Below are 23,235 nucleotides of genomic sequence, written 5' to 3'. Positions count from 1 at the left end.
AAAATGTTGTAAAGACTTTCTCTGTTGATTATGATGTACGCTCAGCCAAGTTATTAAATTCGGGGCACAAGGCGGGGGACAACCCTGGATGGGGTGCCAAAACATTGCAGGGCACAATCACACACACATTCGCACACACACATATTCACACACTATGGACAATTTGGAAATAGTAATCAGCCTACAATGCATGTCTTTGGACTGATGAAATCCACAAAAGAGTAGCATGAAATTTAGCGTGACACTGACAAAATTCTGTAATATTGCACACCCTTGATTGTGCAGCCCTAACCAAAAGATTTTTATATATATCTTTTGAATGTGATTTTACAAAGACACATCTTCGTCAAATTGCTTTTCTTTTGTTATAACCTCATGAAAGAAACAACGAGGTTTTGGGCTAAAATCTTGGTAATTTACAGTAGGTTTGGGGGGTTTTACTTGTATCCAGTCCTCTTGTTTGTCAAACATGCAGATCACGTGCATGTCCACAGAAATCAATTTTGGTGTCATCTGATGCTTATCCTACACAGGGTCGCTTGGGAGCCTGGAGTCTATCCTAGGGATTTCGGGGTACAAGGCAGGGGACACCCTGGACGGGGTGCCAAAACATAGGGCAGGGCACAATCGCGCACACACATTCACACACTATGGACAATGGTAATCAGTCTACAACGCATGTCTTTAGACTGACGGGGAGGTGGAGGGGACCGGAGGAAACCCCCAAAGCACGGGGACAACATGCAAAGTCCGCACACACAGGGCGAAGGGGGGATTCAAACCCCCACCCCATAGGTGTGAGGCAAACATGCATTTCTTATGAATATTCTTTATAAGTGTCATTCATTTGCCAAATGTCTTGGAGGAAATATTGTATGTATTGGATCATTCTTATATGTGGAGAATTCAAATCAAATGTTTATTTTGGAGTCAACTGTATATCCATATTGTCCTGTTCTCTGTCTATGCACTGATCCTCATTTACGCTTTCCATGTCATTCTTTCACCACAGGTTTTCTCACTCCATTCTCTCTTTGTAGCACTTGTCATAGCATCTATTCTCTATCACACTGTGTCGTTCTCATTTATTCTCTCAGGCTGGATGTCAATGGTGTTCTGGCAATATCGGCGCACAGATGGACCATGCCGGCAGGACCGGGCTTGTGTGAAACTCCTGCTCAGTTTGGGTTTAAACGGAACACAAGCTCCCGCACAAAAAACAGCCTCTTGGGAGAGTGAAGTGGAGAGACATCACTGATATGAAAATCCAAACAGACCTCAACATTCCTCACTTCATTACCTTCCTGTTTTAGCACTTGGAAATGACTCCAGCTTTAAATCCTTAACTAAACATTACAGCGTTCCCAAGCAAAGAATCATCATTCTGATTAAATTTCATATTCACACAATTACTGTGCCACGGGTTGTGTTATAATACGCATCATTACATTAAGCCTTTATTACCCTAATAAACAGAGACAGGGTTGTTAGATACTTAGAGAACAATTACATCAAATAGATTTCATGATACACCTTGACCTATGAGTCTGTAAACACACAACACGCTAGCCGTTCAAATGGTTATAATTGTGGTACTACCATAGGCTTATGAATGAAGCTAATCTTCAGCTAGTTAAATAGCGAGACAAGCACACAATACACCCACAGCTCGTTTCAGAGTTTATATCTGTGGAAAAACTGTTGCTAGGCAATTAGCAAATATGATTAAGGCTGAAACTTTAGCTAGCTCGCACCCAGAAGTTAAATCTTCCATCTAGACATTGCCTTGTAAAGGCAGTATGGCAATAAAAAACAGACAAAAACATTGAGAATGCTAACATTTCCCTCAGATGTGGTGGTAAATTGATAAGAAGAGACTCCTTGTGACCAAAATTACACTGTAATTACACTTAACATCGACCACAAACTAAACTTCCATGTTTACGTCCATAAACATGTGCCTGGAAAAGTTTACAATACAAACACTTTTTGTAAACAAAAAGGAAAAATGAAAATAATCAGACTTTTTGTCACTAAACAATCTCAGTCAGTCTACTGAAGAAATCCACAAAAGCGTAGCATGAAATTTAGCATGACACTGACAAAATTCTGTAATATTGCACACCCTTGATCGTGCAGCCCTAAACAAAAGATTTTTATATGTATCTTTGGAATGTGATTTTACAAAGACACATCTTTGTCAAATTGTTCTTCTTTTATTATAAATATAAAATAGGCTGCTATAACCTCAACATTATATCAAAGTTTTGTTCAATATATATACTCAACTTAAAAATAACATTAATCTCCCTGCTGAAAAAACAACAACAATGGAAACCATCACAGAAATTCTAATAGTTTCCACTACAAATACCATTACAAACCATCATCTGTTAACCATTAAAACCATTAGCAAATGGTTTCCATTACGTAGTAGGAGGTATTAAGAATGTCGGTCTTTAATGGTATCCACTAGACATGACATGCCACTAATACAAGGCAGCAGATTACAACACAATTCCCATTATAACCATTAAAATCATTACAAAATCTATGAGGGTTTCTATTGTTTTTTTCAGCAGGGCTGAAATAATAATAATAAATGATAACATAAACTATTTAAATGGCCCAAGAATATAGGTATATATGTTTTCTCTCTCATGAAGGATCTGTAAGGATCTGCAAGGATCTGTAAATATACATGTTATGCAAATCGAATGCAGTTAATTAAACACTGCTAACTTAGCTTGCATTTGTCACAGGTAGAAAAAATGTGATCTCTGTTATCAGGCCATATTAACAAATGTGATCCAAGTATCATATAATCTCAATCAACTATTCAAGAAAGATCACAATTTAAAATGTTTCTTCTTCATGTTTCTTTCCCTCACCTTTTCGGCATCCTGCTCATAGAGTCGGAGCTGGAAGCACTGGTCCAACTGCTGTTTACGCTTGTGCCAGGCCTGTAAAAGGTGCTGGCGCGCAGCCTGCAGTTTGTCCAGCAGGGCGGCGACTCTAGGAACGAGGCTCTGAAAGTCAGGTCCTCCAGACAGGCGTCCATCCCCGCCATCCCTGATTTTCTGCAGTAGACGTTGTCCCTCGTGCTCCAGCTCATCCACGGGTGCCTTGGTGGCGCTCTTTCTCAGGCGTGCGTGCTCCTCTAGCAGCCTGCGTGCCTCCTCGGCATCCGGGGCCATCTCCTGGCATGAAAGTGTCTCCTGAAGTTCCTCCAGGCGTGAGAGGAGGTGCAGTGCTCCACATGTGAACTCCTCTAGGGAAACACGCAGCTCTGTCCACTCAACGTGGTCATACTCCAGCGTACCGTCCAGGTCGGCCGTCAGCTGGGACGGGTCCACCAGTTTAGTCAGGCCTTCCACGGACACCATGCTCGTCTGCGATGAACAAGAGACGTCAGGAGTTAATTAAAACCCACTTCCAAAACCTTTATTCAACTTTACTAAGCATACTGATGACAGGGTATTTGTATGAACATTTTTGTTTCTTTTGTAAAAAATTATTTGTGCATACTTTTATTCAAAATGACTTTTAAGTAAGGTAGAATACAATCCAAACATATAGCTAAGCTGCTGAGAGGTAACGACTCTGCGGAAACAAGGAAGTGTGGCCTTTATAAAAATAACAGAAGTTATGAAGCTTTGGACCAACCATGTCTGAAATTAGAGGATGACGAGAAAAATGTTTAACCACAGAACCTCTAAGCTAAGCTTAGCTAGTGTAGTAATTAGTAATCACATGCTAAATGAATGCAGGTTTTAAAAATGGCATTTGAAATACTTGAGCTCCTGAAAAGGTTCCTGCAGTGGAAGCTCATCTACAGTGACTTTCAGAAAGTCCTGGGATTTGAACTCAAAACCATCTTGTAACATGCTGCACCACTACACTACTACTACTATTTACAGTCAGCTCAAGTATTTGGAAAGTATATGACTGTAATTTCTAAACGGTTAATGCAATGTTTTTCATAAACCGCTTAAAGTCTACACTTCAATCGCATCTCAATTGCTTAATTTCAAATCCAGGTGGTGTACAGATGCAAAATGACAAAAATTGTGTCGCTGTCCAAATACTTATGGACCTGACGGTATATCTTCCAACGCTGAGCAGTTATGCTGTCAGATATGGTCCGCTATCTGCCAAATCAAATCTTATTAATTCCTGAGAAGTTTATCAAATTCTAGAATGATATTTTGCACAAAGTTTAGACAGTCTCGATCAATGTAAATGCTTATATCCATGAAATACGATACACCAGACTGTATTTAGAGATGAGCACTAAGTTAGAACATGTAGTTAGAAACCTCAAATGTGAATTTAGCGCTGCCGAAGTTGGTCTTCTGCTTCTGCCAGAAGTTGTCTGGTTTGATGATCAGGGCCACGCAGATCTCAGCCGGGAATGCTTCCTGCAATGTCTTTAGCAGCGGCTTAATCAGGTCCCACTTACAGCCACGCATATCAATGATCACGGTAAAGCCACGCTTACTAACATCCTCACTGCACAGACAGGGAGAGAGAAAAAGAGGAAGAGAGTCAAAGTCAGAGACAGAGAGCAGCTAAAATACCAGAAAACTTTCATGAAGCTTGTACAAATAAAAACCAATGTAGCCAACACACAGAGTGTAAATATGCACTGACGCAGTGTTGGAGGTTTAATTGCTGTGACTCACATTTCAATCATGTGAGTTTCCTCATAATGCAAGCTGTAAATGTAGATTCACTGTGATTTTTATTTGTAGATGATCTCAATAAAGCTGCTTTGTGCCAGTGCGGTGACAAATAAAGACGATACATACTGAATATCACGTTTATATGAGGTAGCAAAATAAATTCTGAGAAGTTACCACACAGGAGGTAAAGTGATTTTTGTAGTCTTTTTCTTGCAAACCGTGGAAAAAACAACACGTTTAAGCCTCGCCTATTCATGTTTCTGGGGGGGTTTTCACCTAAGAATTATTTTGTGCACCCATATTGGGAACACTGTGTGTGAGTAAAGATCACGATTATCTTGACCAAAACTATCACGGTTATCAGTATTATCACGGTATCGTTAAAATGTGCTGAAAATGTAGAAAATGTACTGATACACACTGAAATCGTTTTATATTTGACTATAAAATGATGGATGGTTGTAACTAGGCTTACACCAATAGTCGGTGTTCCCGGTGTTACACGGTGTTCTGCTACACACCGATTACATCACTTGCACCGTCCCAATGTCGTTTTGCTTTTTTACAGTAATAAAAATCATTTAGTTCAGTTAGAGAACGCGGCAGAAGGCAGTGACAGTGCTCAGGAGAATTTCCAACCTTCCAAGAAGTCACTTTCTTCAAATGCTATTGAGCTTTAATGTATGGTATATTTTGTGTATGAGTCCATACAGTATAAAAAAAATCGAAATTTTTACATATGATTTGATAGTTTATTTGATTAAATATCAAAAATCTAAAAGGTGTGCATTATAGCTGACACCTACATGAACACTTTACAGTTGGTTTTGTGACTGTAAGTCATTCTCTTCAAATGCTATTGAGCTCTAAATTACGGTATATTTTATATATGAGCCTATTTGGTAGTGAAATACATGCCAAATTTTACACACAATTCGATAGTTTATTTTGTTAAATATCACCCTATTCAAGAATGGGATTCACACCAGTCAAAACATGTAGTTTAGGTCAGTTGTGCAGTGTTGATTGAATATTTGATGCTAGCGACATTCTAACATTGGCAAGCTGACTTATTTTTCTGCTAGTCAGCTATTAGTTACTAGAGGTAATGTTAGGAACTGTAAACATCTAGCATGGTCAATTTGTGTCTAAAGTACTTATGTGCTGCTTTTGTGCCTGTTTTTCCACATCTAGAGCAGTTAGGAGTATTCCCACAGGTTCTTCTTCACATTTACTATGAGCTAGCTGCCCAGCATTACCTAGCTAGAATTTTACTACCTGAATAAAATAACACATAAAGTACATGACAGCTAGTTAGCAAGCTGACCCACCTTAGTGCTTAAAGAAAAATGCTCTGAAACACATTAAATGAATTTGTATTTAAAATATTTATAATGTGTTTAGCAATTCTGGTGCTAATTAGCAGAGCTAGTTAGCAATCTACGAGCTGACAAGTGCGATGGCATTGGTGGTGGTATAAACGTTAAAGGTGATGCTTTGGAAGCTGTTTTGTTTGTGCAGAGTGTACAGATGAGGAGGTGAGGGAGCTGGACAGGCTAAAGGACTGAAGTGCTGCTATATCACTCTCTTTAGGTAGAGATGAAGCAAGGGCTAAATCCAACAGCACCACTACAAATTTGGAATTTATTACATTACAAAATAAAGCTTGGATGTCATCGAAGATCAGGTTAGGCGTGATACCTGATTTTTTTTTTTTTTTTTTTTTTGCTTGCCCTCCCGACACAAGACATAAATATCATCCATGGCAGCTGTAGTCACACACCATCTGCTCAGATCAGTGGCTGATCTCCACATCCTCAAACATTCATTTATTCATTTTCGTAACTGCTTCGCACCATCCCACTAGAGCACCTGGTGGTTCACACTGTCTCCACAGAGCAGCTCACATGAGCAGGTCACATGGGCAGGTCACATGCACGGCAGTGATAAATCTGGACAAGGTTCGGAGCACCTGGGCACGGTGGAGAGGTAGGTGACGAGTCTGCGCAGGTCCTCTTGCTTTATTCGGTCGTGGTTGCTACGGGCAGGGAAGGTCAGGATGGGTCCACCTCTCTTATCTCTGCCTCCTGAAAGAGACACCGGAGATTTAGGCAAAGAAGGATTCCCCATGTCAACAAGCCACATCCTCAGAAATATATCACACCTCAGAGAACAATTCCTTTTTCTTGTCACAATTCATTAATTAACAGTCTTAATAGTTTCATGCTGCATAAAATGAATAAATCCTGAATAAATGCGCTCTGGTGCTGACCTGAGACAAAGGCGACCTTTTCCCTCAGAACCGTCAGAACATCAGCAGCCTTTACGCCGTCGTTCCTCAGAGACCCGGCCGAGAGAGACGGAACTGAGATGTGAGAGAAAAGAAAACCAGATAAGACTTACACTCAGACAGTGTAATTCAATACCACATTAATTCACACAGCGTTATTAATTTACACCTAAAAGATTAAAAGAAACATTTAAAGCAATGTATTTTAAACCAAATGGCCATGCCAGAGTATATTACTGATATAAGTGTTGTCAGACTGAGAGATTTCTCCTATCAGGCCACTCCTTTGGTTTTGCTGTCTGGGATAAGAATTGTTTGACATTATTTATGTATTTCTTTATTTATTACAGAAGTAATTTAATTGCTTTATATCAGTACCACATTGCCCTAGCATGAAGCACAAATGTTGCTTTGATTTGATTATTTTCTGTTAAGAGGAAGTAGTACATTTTCAACTCATTCTTTATACAGCTTGATTTCAGAATTCTGAATCTTCTGAATCTTTGACAGCACTAGCCTATAATTACTGTTGACATTTTCAGTTTACAAAGCCTAACTAAAGCCTACATAAAGCCTACTTCAGTGATGCTGAATCATTTTGAAGAATTGCACTGCATCAAAGAATAAATTTTTGGTTTAGAAAATGTTGACAGTGTTTGGACGTCGGGACATTTCCTTAATGTTTTTTTGCTGGTAGACATAATCCTACGCCAATTCCTTAGTGGGTATAATCCTGACCAGTTACATCTGGCCACACACACACACACACACACACACACACACAAACACGCATAAAACACACCAATCGCTCTCTTTCAATCTCTTTCTCTCTCTCTCTCTATCTACTCTGGGCTTCCCTTCGTTTCTCCACTGCGGATTGCATAAACTATTTAACCTGAATGAGAAAGGCTGTTCCTGAACATGACATGTTAAATGTACTGAGAAACAGATGCTTTCCGCGGATCCTGCGGGACATCAGAGAGTATTTTACACACCCCGGCTTTGTGATTTACCACCGTGTCACCTACAATATCTCTACATGCAAACACGTCCTCTCTGTCCATTTCTCACTGTCTCTCTAAATCTTCAGGGCATTTCCACCACTGTTTCACCAACATATGTTTTAAAAACTGCTCATGAAAAGAAGACAAGCATTCATAATTGTTGAACAAATCACAATCAAGAAATAGCAATCAAGAAGCGGCAATCAAGAAATAGCAATCAAGAAGTAGAGACTTTGTAAAGAAGCAGTGGGAACTTGTTAAGCTATAGTTAATAGTAATGTTAGTGTTAATAGTGAGAACAATGCCCTTAAAATTATTTCACAAAATCCAGAATCTATATGAGCTATATGAAAGACATGTAACTGCTAATCCATTGGCACATAATTGCACCTTACAAATAAGCTTTGTTCACATACAGGAAAATCACTTTCATGTAGGTTCATCCCATTCATGAATAGGGATTTACTATGAAATATCTGAAAAATGTGTTCTTTGGGATTATGCAGATTATGCAAATCACCTGCGTATGCTTCATGCTCCCGAGATTCCTAGATTTTTCCCAGAGTAGAAATATATCCGAGATGGGGTTTTTCAATAACCACCACTGAAGTTAAAAATGACCTCAATAAAAGACTAATACGATGATATATACAAATGAGATGACAAGTGCTGAAATAAAAATCTAAACGGAGTCTAGGATGCTTGTAATTATCACATTAATCCCCACAAATGTGATTTAATGTAACAATATGGCTTCCACCACTATAAAATAGCACTTGATCTAGCACATCCTGTTGTTTTGAAAATGAATGTGGCCTGCAGTTACTTGCGATCACAGAAATGAACGCAAAATCAAGCACACGCCGCAATATTCGGAGGAGCTTGCAATTTTTCAAAATTACCGCAGGTTTGTGCCAAGAAACGCCATGTGACGTCATCACAACGTGCAGTAAGCCAAAGTCCTCATCGATTCATGTGCATGGAACATGAGTACAGCTAAACTCTTGTTTAACACCAAAAAACAACATCATCCCTAAAGTAAAAAAGTATTCACACTGTATTCCTATAATCGGAATTTCTGATTTTGAGTTCAATTTAGAGACCAGGCCTAAATGTAAAATGCCAAAGGAAGGTCCTTCAAGAGAGAAAGCAAAAAGATTAGCACAGCCTAGTAAGACTAGACTAAACACCTAAACACAAATCTAACCATGGAATTTTGAACAAACAAATCAGAATTTTCTACATTTGTGTACTTTTCAAACTCTACTGCTGATCAGCTGATCATACTGTACAAAAGCTCACAAGGTGCATTTTTATCTGATGAGGTGACCGCTTTGTGGAATGACTTGAAAGACATAAAGAGCAGGCATATCATGTGCCAGCATTGCTCCACAAGGTCCAGACTTATCAATTTACACCACGCTTATGAGGCAGACTGTACAGTAGTGTAACCAGGGATTTGTAGCTTGAGGTTTCAAAAATCTGAGGCTGTATTCAGAAAGAATATTTCCACTGGGCTAAATGTTCCCAGCTATGAGTTTCATTTTTAAAACCTATTCATAAACCGGCCACTTTAATAGAAACACTAGTACACCTGCACGTTAATGCAATCATCCAGTCAGTCAATCATGTAGCAGCAGTGCAATGCATAACATCAAGTAGATGGGGGTCAAGAGCTTCAGTTCATGTTCTCATCAAACATCAGAATGGGGAAAAATGTGATCTCAGTGACTTTGAACATGGCATGGTTGTTGGTGTCAGAGAGACTAGCTTGACTATTTTAGAAACTGCTGATCTGGAATTTTCACACACAATGGTTTCTGGAGTTTACACAGAATGACACAAAAATAAAACCCCCCAAAAAACATCCAGTGAGTGGCAGTTCTACAGGCAGCAACAACTTTTTAATAAGACTGTTTGGAGCTGGAGAAATAAGCACTCTTCACGACCGTGGTGAGCAGAAAAGCATCTGAGAACACACAGAAAATCTAACCTTGAGGCGGCTGAGCTAGAGTTGCAGAAGACCACATCAGGTTCCACTCCTGTCAGCGAAGAAAATGAATCTGAGGCAACAGTGGGCACTGACTAACCCAAACTGTACAGTTGATGATTGGAAAAAGACCAGGTGATGTTTGTCCCGTTTCAATGCCAGATAATTACATCAAAGGGCAGGGGTACAGGTGCTCCTATTAAACTGGCCAGGGAATGTATGTAATAATACGGGACCATTTTAAGATCTTGAACGATCGCTGAGATACGTCATGTTCAACGATTGCTACAGATGACCAATGAGTCATGAATAAATGATTGGCTGATGCAGTACAGGCGGTGCAAAGTATGTCTTACACATTAAGGAGATTTAACACATTACCTTGACTGCACTGTTAAATTGCTGGCAGCAGCCATTTCAGATTGTTCGTGATTTCGGTCTTAGTCACTTGGGAGTCTGGACCAGGAGTTCTCAAACTTTTTTTTACAGCCATTTTAACTGTCAAATAAATTTCACAGACACCCTCAACATCTATTTTTAAACATATAATTGGACTCATTATTTAAATGTGTACAATAGCGTTTTGGTCATTTATTGAAGCCATAGAGCTTTTTAATGCCAAATTTGACATCAATAGAACATCAGATCATGTTAAATTGACATTATATATTTTAAATTGACACCTCAATTTGTTTTTGAGTTATGGACGCGACTTTGAGAACCACTGCTCTGGACACTCCTGAGGTTTTCACAGGTGTAGGACTCGCTTTTACCACCTGTTTTTTTTTTTTTTAAAGTATATCTCCAAAATTGGTCCCTAAGCCATCTACTTTTAGCCTTTGTGAATACGACCCGTGAGTTTAATCCCATGGAACACTCACTGGATGCTTTGTATCACAACATCTTGAGACGGTACGACCCTCTGAGTGTTAACAGCCAGCAACCTCATCAGAACCTTTTGCAGGATCGGGAGCACATCCAACAACTGCATTTTCATCGGGTCACTGGCTCTGTGTCAGAGACGCCAAGTAGCAGTGGCTGCCAAAGGAGCTCACATGACATGCTGACAGACTGCAGAAATCCCTCCTTACTCTGTTCATGCATTTATTGCTGTTTTTACATAGAAGAGATTTCAATTTTGGGGTTAAGAATCTCATAATATTACACAAATTAGAATTGACAAAAAAAAAAAACCCATTGCAATAGAGGGATATCTGAGCTAGTCTGACTCAAGGAGCAGTGCCTGAGAAATTTCAACCAACATTCAATTAACCTTGCACTAATTTTCATTTCCTATTTACCAACAGCACATATTTCTATGACTTAAAAAGGAATATGTTTGCCGCTCAGCGTTTAATTTTGTTAGACAGGAGTTATGTCAGGTAATTCACACCTACGTCTGTGCAAAGCCAGGAGGGCTAGCATATGTGCTAATGGGTCTAACAGCGAGAAGAAGGTGAGAAAAATTATTCAATTACACATATCAGACGCTCCCATTCCCATCCCCCACTCCAGTTAGCACATAACACACATAAAGCAGGTCTAGAAGTCATAGAAGCAGTAATTACGCATTATGGTGTCTATGTATCAGCATATAATGCATTTATAAAGCACATTTACCAGACATACATGAACTGTATATGCAGTAAAGTTGTGTACATGGTTGAAGGATATGTGTGACAAAATCAGCCCAGTGATTAATAAAAAAAATTGCAAAATTAATTATCTGACCGTGACTCCAAAATATATTGTAATATCCACACATTAACATTATATTTTTATATCATCAATGTTAAAACCATACAATTTTTCTGAACATCAGAGTCCCAAAATGATCTTGTATTAATTTTCTTGATTAATTTTCTATAATAGCAGCTCTGCGAGTAGTTCAGGCTGTTATTTAAATCACAGGTTTATATTAATGCACTAATTCTAATGTCATAATTTCTATAGCGCCAAGTTACTCAGGGACGTGAATGACGGACGCGCCACGTAATCAAAAAAACATGTGATTTAACAAAGAAAAGCGTATAATCATTGATATTTTTGAGGTTTTCTGTAAGGAGATGTTTGTTTAGCATTTATGGGTAGGAGTCTCCTTTGTGAACATTATGTAACAGTGAGTAAATTTCCTGCCACAGGGGGAAAAATCTTCAGGACAGAGAACTTCCTGGTTTCCTGCATTTTTTTGTCTTAATAACTTCAAGAGAGAGAAAGTGAGAGAGGCTGGTGAGGATACGACTATTTATAGCTGTTATACCTTAACTAACTGCAGTAGCTTACTCGTTTTACAGACATTCCACAATATTAAATGCAACTACAAATGGATAAAAAGTATTCTTTAATAAATAAAAAACTTCAATGATAAGGAAATTGCTGTGGTATAACAGGAGCAAAACATATTGGCTAACATCATATCACCGTATTATTGATATATATATTTTTTTACATCACACCTCAAAATATAGTGTTTTATTTCTTATGTACATTGTTATAATTAAATAAATAAACAATCAAACACATAAATAAATAGCTTTTCTTATGCATCTAGTAAAAATACGACTTCTTACAACTGACCACCAACACCAACAGATTCACCATTTAACCTGTTTTTACACTCCATGTTGATCATAACCACAGCCCCAAAGAGTGTACAGTAAACCATATATTTATTCTTTGAATTAAAAAAAATCCAGCATACCTTATAAAACTTTAATCTAATTAATGAAATGTATGCAAAAATATCCAGACAAAAGAAAAACCCTACAGCAGGAAGTCCAATGAAATCAAATTCAATTATAAATAATGAGTACCTGGCAACCCAGATAGTTAGCAACTCACTGATACATTGACCACTGAATACAAAGTGCTGTATCAATAATTCATAATGATGGAATGCATCACTTTCGCATGGTTTATGAATACGTCATCATGTTATATGGGAGGAAATGATCAATGTACAGCGACCATTACAGCGTGAGCTGAAATAAACACATACACATACATGGAGCCATTCATGGTGAAAACATTATCAATGGACAGGAAACCTCTAAAGAGGAAAGGCTTCCTATGTTACAGGATCATAGTTCACCAAAGAACACAACAAAACCTCCAAGGAGGACTGGGAAATGGGCTGTTCTCCGTAATCACCAAATGAAACCAATCATGGCAAGGCGCTGCCAAATGGCGGTGTGAATCCGACTCCAGTCAAGGGCAGCTGGAATAAAACACTCTGACCCACGGGTGCACTACACCCTCCTGCATTCAAACTCTGAGAACAATAGCTGGCACTGGCCTGGTGTTAGTGTTCTGCATGGTGAATTTGTGTGTGTGAGTATGGAGTATGGAACATGAGATCAGAATTTGATTAAAAGCCAGAAATTAGGTGAATGAAATGATATCATGTAGAACTGGCAAATGTGGACGAACTCATTTATATGTGCATGTGCACATGATATAGCATATGGAGATTATTTTTGCTTTAATATACATTACAGCACAGTGAAATTCTTTTCTTCTCATACTCCAGCATGTCAGGAAGTTGGTGTTAGAGCACAGGGTCAGCCATGATACAGCGCCCCTGGAGCAGATAGGGTTAAGGGTCTTCCTCAAGGGCCCAACAATTTCAGCTTGGCAGTGCTAGGTTGAACCCCTGACCTTCCGATCAGTTAAACACTGATTGGTATTGTTTAATTTTTTTTTAAAACAGTATCTCTTCTGGCCATAAGGCAAACTAGAGACTTATAGTAATGCACTTGTTCTTATATGTTATCGTTTCTATAGTAACAACTTCATATGGACCAATATATGCATTTTGTGGTTTCTTGGTTTCAGGTGAGGGAGCGTCTGTTTATAGCTGCTATAACATCAGTGATAAAAATAACTTTTTTGCAGATGTTTTACAATATTAATTTTAAAAATAAATGGATAAAAATTATTGTGTCATTCTTTAGTAAATACCAAATTGTAATTGTTGGCAAATTGCTACAGTATAAGAGTCATAAAAGACTGGCCGGACCACCGTTGTTGATTATTTTCCCACAGCAGAACATCCCTGAGTGTTTTATTCCTTACTTAACCAAGTTTAAAAAATACGCTTATTAACCAGTGGCAAACCCAGATAGGTTTGGTGATCAGTGCTTGATCATCCACCCACTGACCATGACTGCAGAGCTTCAGGAAAGCCCTGATACAATGACATCAATAATTTTTGGAGTACATAAACACTTATGAAATTGATTTTGTCATTTCCCAGACCAAAGATCTTGGCAACAGTTGCTACAGCAACACTTCTGACCCTTGGCCATGGGTTTGAGAGAGCTCCTTTGCTGCGCGGCTGTGGTAGAGTGCATGTGTGTTGGAGTTTCTCCTCCCTCGTGACTGTGATTTCAAGAGCAATCATTAACTCTTATGTGTAGTAATGCATGTTGGTGGATTTTCTTGCACTCCCCGTAAAGCCATATGTCCACTACGGATGTGGTAAAACGCTGTTTCGGCAAATTGCTCTGCTTTGTAGTCTGGATGCTGAGAACGTGATTTTTTCAAAAGATGTATGAAATGAAACAGGAGACCGTACAGCAGATACTGTACACGTCCTCTAGGATAATCCATTTGGAGCGAGAGCAGGTGTCAACCATTACCACCATCTGGATTCCTCTAGAGGAGAACACAGAGATTATTATGTATGGAATAAAACGCTTGGGAAAGTGCCATTATAGGAAAATAATGAACGATGGGGTGGTGCGGTGTGAACTGTTTTTCCTAAATGTTTTATTCCTCTTATACCACAGTAATTTGCCAACAATTACATGTTTTACCATGTCATGTCATACTTTTTATTCATTAATAGCTACATTTAATGCCATGGAACATCCACGAGACAAGTTAGTTCCTGTTATCACATACTCACATATGTCATAGCAGCTATCATCACCAGTTATTAAGACAAAGAAATACAGCTTACCAAGAAACCAGAAAATGTACTTTCCTGACTGTCTGGTACAAAGCACTGACACTGGAGACTCCTTTCATAAATGTTCAATCTGATTACAGAAAGCTTTACCATATTAACAATTCTATGGGTTTTTTTTGTTTGTTAAATAATACATTAGTCTTAGATTATGTGGAGCATCCACCATACAAGTCCATGTGAAGTAGCTGTTACTACAGAAACGATAACGAATAATGGTGTGTTCAAGTCATGTTGGAAAGATCGTATTTACGAGTTCAACGCACAATGGTCTCCATCCGGATATCAGGATTTCTGTGTATTTCAAAATCAGACCTATTTATCAGTGCCTTATCTTTAAAAAAAAAAAAAAAAAAAAAAACTGTCTGAGAGTTCATTCAGCAAATAGTCTTCATTCAAGTCATGACAATGTCTGCAGTCAAGTCTGGATCTGTTGCAGTGTATTACAGAATGGACCAAACGCTAACCTCAGTCCTATTCAGGTTTTGACTAATGCTCTTGTGTGTTTACATGATCCAGTTTAAGGAAACTGTGGCTTCCTTAGAGGGCATGGGATGCATGTTTCCTAGTGCATTGACTCTTGGACTCTTATTTTCTCGTGGAATTCGAGACTCTTCTGTAACAGACACCCTCGGGGGAAAACCACACACAGACACACAGTCATTCTCGACACGTTTCTCATAATGCGTAAACATGTAAGTGAGAGATAATGAGATTTTCCACACTGGACCACCGTGCCTCAGGCATACAAAAGCACAAAAAAATGGTCCATAGATGATATTATCTGGCTGACTCGTTCGTCAGAAGCACTTTGGCAGTGCAGTTTTGCATTTGCAGCCTTTACAGCCTCAGAAAACAGATTACTGTCTGTGACACATTTACCCCATGTAGTAGGTAATCCATGGGAAAAGCCCATATAAATATAGCAGCTTAACCTTTTGGGTTTCCAGGCCACATATCTGGCAACTCCAGCAACTCTGAGTGATGGCCAAATTCAATTACTTTGTGTAAAATAAACTTATTTCCCCTGTTACGTAATTGGCAAATACAGCAAATTGAGCCTAAAGTGGTGAATAAATATGAACTCAAAATGCATGACAGCATTAATGGTGTAATCTCTGAACTCCCAAGAGCAACATCTCAAGAGAGCGACAAGGGAATCGATTACAATTTGCATATTAGTGACATGAATATTAAACTAACAGCAGAAAAACGCTCACATAATGACAAACTACATACATTGCAAAACTAGGGATTTCTTTGTTTGTTTTTCAGTTTCCATATTATACTGTATACACATACAGTACATATGATATCAGAGCTCTGAATATAATCGAATACCTCATAGAAATTTAATCTTTCTTTTTTTTGATTACTGCTATAAGGACGTCCTGATATTATCTCTCAGCTAATAATCAGATCGCTAAACTTCTTTACATTAAAAAAAAACCATCATGGATTAAATATTTGTAAGTCGCTTTGGATAAAATCATCTGCTAAATGAATAAATGAAAATGTAAAAATAAACAGCAGTGGATTGTACTGGGAAACCCATTGACCCAAAGTTTTAGGTCAATATCGATCCAATAAAAATACTCGTGCTGCACTCCATTGCCCTTGTAAATCAAATAATTCATATTCAATACTCCAGATTAAATCACATTTGAATTCCGATCTAAATGACTTTCAGTGGTTGATTACTGCAAAATCGGTGGAAATTATTTGTATAAAGCAAAAAGTATCATTTAACGTATCATGAGCAAATATACCATACTTGAGCATATATCATGAGCAATATTTGACAATATTTTCATGTTTAAACATTTATTTGTCTTCCTACACCATCAACTGCCTGACAAAATGAAATTACATAGTATTGTATATAGTATAACATACATAGAATATAGTAACATTAGACTGTATAGACTGATCGCACAAACCACCTTAATTATATTCCTCTTAATTTTATTCTTCTTATACGACAGTCATTTCCTAAATATAACATTTTTTATTAATTTAACAATGGCACATACTTTATATTCGTTTATGATTATGTTTAATTTTGTGGAATATTCATGAAACAAGTACCAATTATCACTTAGGTTATAGCACAAGCTTCTCACCAGCTTTCCTGTTTTGGAAAACCTAAAGTTCCATGTTTCCCTACACTAAAAGTTCCATGTTTCCCTACACTAAAATTTCCACGTTTCCCTACACTAAAATTTCCACGTTTACCTACACTAAAAGTTCCACGTTTACCTACACCCACCTACAATAAAAGTTCCACGTTTACCTACACCCACCTACAATAAAAGTTCCACGTTTACCTACACCCACTTACAATAAAAGTTCCACGTTTACCTACACCCACTTACAATAAAAGTTCCACGTTTACCTACACCCACCTACAATAAAAGTTCCACGTTTACCTACACCCACCTACAATAAAAGTTCCACGTTTACCTACACCCACTTACAATAAAAGTTCCATGTTTACCTACACCCACCTACAATAAAAGTTCCACGTTTACCTACACCCACTTACAATAAAAGTTCCACGTTTACCTACACCCACTTACAATAAAAGTTCCACGTTTACCTACACCCACTTACAATAAAAGTTCCACGTTTACCTACACCCACCTACAATAAAAGTTCCACGTTTACCTACACTAAAATTTCCACGTTTACCTACACTAAAATTTCCACGTTTACCTACACTAAAATTTCCACGTTTACCTACACTAAAATTTCCACGTTTACATACACTAAAATTTCCACGTTTACATACACTAAAAGTTTCACGTTTAACTGCGCTAAAATTTCCACGTTTACCTACACTAAAATTTCCACGTTTACCTACACTAAAATTTCCACGTTTACCTACAATAAAAGTTTCACTTTTACCTATACTAAAAGTTCCACATTTACCTACACTAAAAGTTCCACGTTTACATGCACTAAAAGTTCCACTTTTACATACACTAAAAATGACATGTTTACCTACACTAAAAAGTTCCACGTTTACCTACACTAAAAGTTCCACGTTTACCTACACTAAAAGTTCCACGTTTACCTACACTAAAAGTTCCACGTTTACCTACACTAAAAGTTCCACGTTTACCTACACTAAAAGTTCCACGTTTACCTACACTAAAAGTTCCACGTTTACCTACACTAAAAGTTCCCTGTTTACCTACACTAAAAGTTACATGTTTACGTACACTAAAAGTTCCCTGTTTACCTACACTAAAAGTTACATGTTTACGTACACTAAAAGTTCCATGTTTACCTACACCCACCTACACTAAAAGTTACATGTATACTTACACTAAGATTTCCACATTTACCTACACTAAAAGTTACACATTTACCTACACTAAAAGTTACACATTTACCTACACTAAAAGTTACACGTTCACCTACACTAAAAGTTACACGTTCACCTGACTGTTACAAAGCACTGACACTGGAGACTCCTTCCAAAAATGCTTTTTTTGCCTCCTGACAAAAAAGAAAACAATTACAAAGTCCCTGTGTAAGTTGTTACTATAGAAACACTAACACATTAGAGTTGTATTAATATGAACATTTATTGATATAAACCTGCGACCTGTTTTTGTAAATGAATCAAGAATTAAATTCACAATGGTATAAATATACTGTACATCATACTTTAAACATTTAAAATAGATCCAAAGGAAGTTATGTTCAGTGTTCACCATGTGCACCACCATTTAGACGTCAGGTGTGTTTATGTCAGAGAATTTGGGGAATTGTGTGGGAATTCCGACTTAGATGAGCGCTCCATTGGATTTTTTTTTCAAGACGTTATGAATACAAAGGAAACGCATGATCAGTACAGTGTCAGTGCATCCTCATGTTAAACAGAAGTATGTATCTGTGTTAATGGAGGCTCGCCACAATCAAGAACACAGAAAAAAATATATATTTTGGATTTTCTGTGCAAAAAAAGTATAACGCACAGTGCACACACGCACACACACTGAGTTTAAACCCCTGTCTGTCTGTATTTGTCTGTACTGACTAAAGTGATTGAGTGTCCGTCAATCCTCAAACACTGACAGTGATCTACTGATCCAGAAAAACACACTCAGCAGCCTCAAAGCTGCTTTTCAGGAGGAGGAAAAAAAAACAATTATATGTTGTTTACACGTTTGACCTGATTCTGCACTGACACGTCCACTCCAATAATGTGAATCACTGAAACTGCCAACATTTACACGTTTACAAGTTCTGAATCTCTCTCTCTCCATCTATCTATCTATCTCTCTCTCTATGGTTACTACTTCTGGATCAGGATTAACTGAGATCACTAAACATGAACAAACGACTGATTCTAGACGTGTGGTGAATGCAAGCCCAGCCCTGAAGCGCCTGCTTATGTTTCGTGCTGTGAACAAGCTCATCTGATGAACACACACTGTGTATTATAGGCCCCCTGATTTCTGCAACGTTCAGCCTCACAGGTGGGTGTAGGAGCTTTTCCAGGACAGCAGCATGAGCAGATATGAAAATGCATGCTCAAGTAAAGCTACTAGGTGTGTACAGACACACACACACACACACACACAAATACAGGACATGCACAGCAACAGAGACTACATCTACTATACCCACCGGGCCTCATTTGTCAATCTTTTCCTTGAGTTGCGTGTAAATGTTTTCATAGCCAAACCAAACTTTTAGTTCCTCCTAAATGTCCAAAAAATGTCAAAAGTTGATGATTTTCCTCATGCTCATGTACATACGGTATGTTGATAAACGCCGCTCGGCCTTAAATTCACAAGCGTGTTAGTACAGCTGATTTACATTTAGCCCCACCCATAAACTCTAGAAAAGGCAACACTCACAGTGAGCTGAAAACAAAATGACAACTAAATGATGAAAATGCACCTCTTGTGCACTCAACACACTAAATGTGCTAAACACACTAAGTGTGCTATCTCCCAATAATGCAGCTGAGCCACTGCAGCTGATAAAAAAGAAGTACTTTTGCTCTAACCGACTGAAAGGCTACTCTTATTTGCCGTAATTTATGGAGTTTCTTTCATGTCATTGATATGAGTTTTGCAGAAAAATCTTTCACACAATTTGTGTAATTAAAATAATCAAGTGATTTAAATGTAAATTGACAAAAACCCACAGGCTCTTATAAGATATGAATGTTTTTCTGAACTAGCTGGATTTTCACAAATACCACATTTCATGTGTAAACGCTCCTAGTTTTCAAATAAATCCAGCTTGACAAATCTGCATACAACCGTCACACTCTCTATTTAAACACCATAACATCTTTAACATAAAACTCTGAGTTTAAATGGCAAGTTTTATCAGGTGACTTGTATTGTATCGTCTGTTCATTAGCACAATGTACACTAGGCTTAAATTACATAGTATTGCGGTATCAGACAATTTTCTTACGAGTACCAGAACAAGTAAATGAGCATGAAATCAGACCAATTCCTGATATCAGTATCAGTATTGATGTATCCCTACTGCTGTATGTACCATCCGGTAAGGACTGATGATATAGCCTACACATTTGTATACGCATAACACACATTGGTCCAAGCTATACCTTAACTACACTGATATTCATATTCGAATACACACTCAAACATACATATTTGTAAACAGACAAGGAGAATGTGTATTATCCAAAGAGCTTAGGGTGTTTGATTAAAAGGGATACCCAATGACCCAAGCCCAAGCATCTGTTGGGTGCAATGTAGAGAACTAGGTCAGTGTTAAGGCTTACGGTTTCATCATGAGGTCACTAAAAAACTAGAGTTTGAATGAAGCAATCCACTGATGTATGGTAAGCCATGAATGTTTGTGATATTGACTGAGGAGTCACATGATTTACCATGGCTCAGGATTACCAGAGGTTTGATTTTGGTATCCATTGGACACCATCAACGACAAACCAAAATGCCTTACACTAAATTCTGAGCTACAATTCTAGACGAAGTGATGATCGAGGAGGTCGTCGCTGTTCAGCGTGAATCAACAGGCTTGGGAAACATGCATCAATGTCATGGCCGACAAAAGGCAGCCACTCCCGGCGTGCAGGAGCACAACCTCGATAGTGAAGTAGCAGGTGCAGAGAGTGCACAGAAACCAACGACCAACGACAGGGACAGAACGTGTAGTGGCCTGTAGAGCGCGTTTCATGTGCAGTAAAGATGCACGGACGGACAGACGGACGGACGGCATTCCAGAGCATTGTAAGTCTACAGACTCCATCCAGCATCATCGGGAAGAGAGCATGTGGGAGGAACATGGCTGTTACCTCTTCTGTAGCCATGTAGGAGGGTAGCGTGGTGAGATTTACAGCACAGGGAGTGCCATGAAATCTTCTACATATCAAATATAGATCATTATCATTAACACACACACACACACACACACACACACACACACACACACTGGTAATGAGAAGTCCACAATCATCACACCTCATCTCTTAATGTAATTTCAACAAAAGCATTATGTGTAATGTTGTGTAATGGTCACTCTTTGGGTTCAACTGGACAAAAGACACCACACACACACACACACACACACACACACACACACACACATATATATATATATATATATATATATATATATATATATATATATAGATAGATAGATAGATAGATAGATAGATAGATAGATAGATAGATACACCCAGCCCACCTGTCTTGAAAAACGGGTCCGTATCCGGCTCATTCGGTCCTTCCTCAGCAACCTCGGCAGAATTCATGGTGTTTTTTCTCCTTCTGTACAAGTATAAACAGCAGAGCGGATTTCTACACGCACGCTTATGTTGTGCAGCCCATTTGGGAGCTCTCGGTGGCCGCGGTTTCCTCCGTCCCTCCTGTCTTTCTCTTTTTTTTCTCTCCTTTTTTTTCCTTTACTACAGAAAGCAGCGCCTCACCGGGCGCTATTGTTGTGTGACAGGCGGCTGCTGCTGCTCCACTCACACAGATCCCAACCGTTAACAACGATTTGAACGACGCAGACCAAACCTCAATCGCTCAATTCCTCATGCACACATCCTTATCTTTTTGTGCACTAACGCGCGCGCTAACGGTGCTTCCCCCGTTACCGATGGGCTACAATGGCAGCGCGCGCTCCTCTGTTCGTTTCGGGGTAGACGGGAAGAGCGCGCGGATGATCGCTCCCCGAGTTCCACAGTCCAAATAATAATAACCTAATAATAATAATAATAATAATAATAATAATAATAATAATAATACAATTAATTAATAATTAGACTTAAAAATATAGAAGTCAAAATACTGTCGCTTGAATGCCGTGAAAATGTCCAGAGATGCACGCTCAAGCGGCTCCAAATAATGGGGTGTGCATAAGTGTGTGTGTGTGTGTGTGTGTGTGTGTGTGAGGCCGACTCCCCCACTCAGCATCAATACGCTCCCTCTTGACTTCCTCAATGCTTCATAGAGCATCAGAGGCTTTTTGGACCAGGATAATGGGCCAGTTGCCAGCAAGCACAAAAAAAAAGTTATCACAACGTTCCCATGTGGTTATTGTTTCAACTTAGGGTCAATGAACCATCAGTGCACCATAAACATTATGGGTTTAAATTGTCTGTTAAATATTATTCATAAAAGAAAAACAAATTAATTTTTTTAAACGCAAAATCCAGAAAAGTTCTCTTTAATATTTAAATAAATAAATAAATAAATAATAAAAAAAGTAAAAAAGAATTAATATTAGGCTATAGAACATTTCCAAAGCCAATAACATTTCCAAATTGGCATGTTTAAGTTTTAGAATGTTTTCTTAAACAAATAGATATAGGTTGGAATTTTTTTTAAGCAGTTCTTCCAAAAAGATTTCTTAACATTTTTTTTTTTTTTACTAATGAAGCATTTGCTGTCTGAATTAATTAATTAATGATTATTACAAAATGTAAAGAAGAAGAAGAACAATCTTAAATATACAAAGCTGTCACCTGGAAACATCAGAGTTCCAGAGTCCTAATAATAATAATAATAATAATAATAATAATAATAATAATAATAATAATAATTTTCTGTGACTGAATGTAACCCTTTCTAGCATACACTGGCATTCAAAATCAGTATAAACAAAACGATTCTTTTATCACTGCAAGTCTGTTATAAGATGAGTCAGGACACTGTTGGGTTTCTGTGTGTAGAGTATCATGACTCTGTTTAGCTTCTGCTGAGCAGGGCGGGGTGGGGGGATGGGGGGGGGGGGGGGGGGGGGGTTGAGCCCCCTGCTGGGAAAACAATTCA

General features: G+C 38.3%; 1 protein-coding gene across 1 annotated transcript in view; it reads right to left on the bottom strand.

The window, feature by feature from the left end:
• The window catches only part of kalrnb (kalirin RhoGEF kinase b), an 86,937-nt gene extending 64,668 nt beyond the window's left edge, over positions 1 to 22,269 (bottom strand). The window contains exons 1-5 of the mRNA XM_053684135.1: positions 21,647 to 22,269; positions 6,958 to 7,050; positions 6,658 to 6,772; positions 4,320 to 4,512; positions 2,892 to 3,392 (exon numbers count right to left, since the gene is read on the bottom strand). Coding sequence (XP_053540110.1) covers positions 2,892 to 3,392; positions 4,320 to 4,512; positions 6,658 to 6,772; positions 6,958 to 7,050; positions 21,647 to 21,713 — 969 coding nt within the window. The 5' untranslated portion in view covers positions 21,714 to 22,269. The remainder of the gene's footprint in view (positions 1 to 2,891; positions 3,393 to 4,319; positions 4,513 to 6,657; positions 6,773 to 6,957; positions 7,051 to 21,646) is intronic.
• Between the last annotated feature and the right edge of the window lie 966 nt (positions 22,270 to 23,235).

The sequence above is a fragment of the Ictalurus punctatus genome, chromosome 12 (genome assembly GCF_001660625.3).
Source record: "Ictalurus punctatus breed USDA103 chromosome 12, Coco_2.0, whole genome shotgun sequence".
Lineage (NCBI taxonomy): Eukaryota > Metazoa > Chordata > Actinopteri > Siluriformes > Ictaluridae > Ictalurus > Ictalurus punctatus.
Note: the sequence above shows the minus strand (reverse complement) of the source record. Positions and strands in the feature narration are given on the sequence as shown.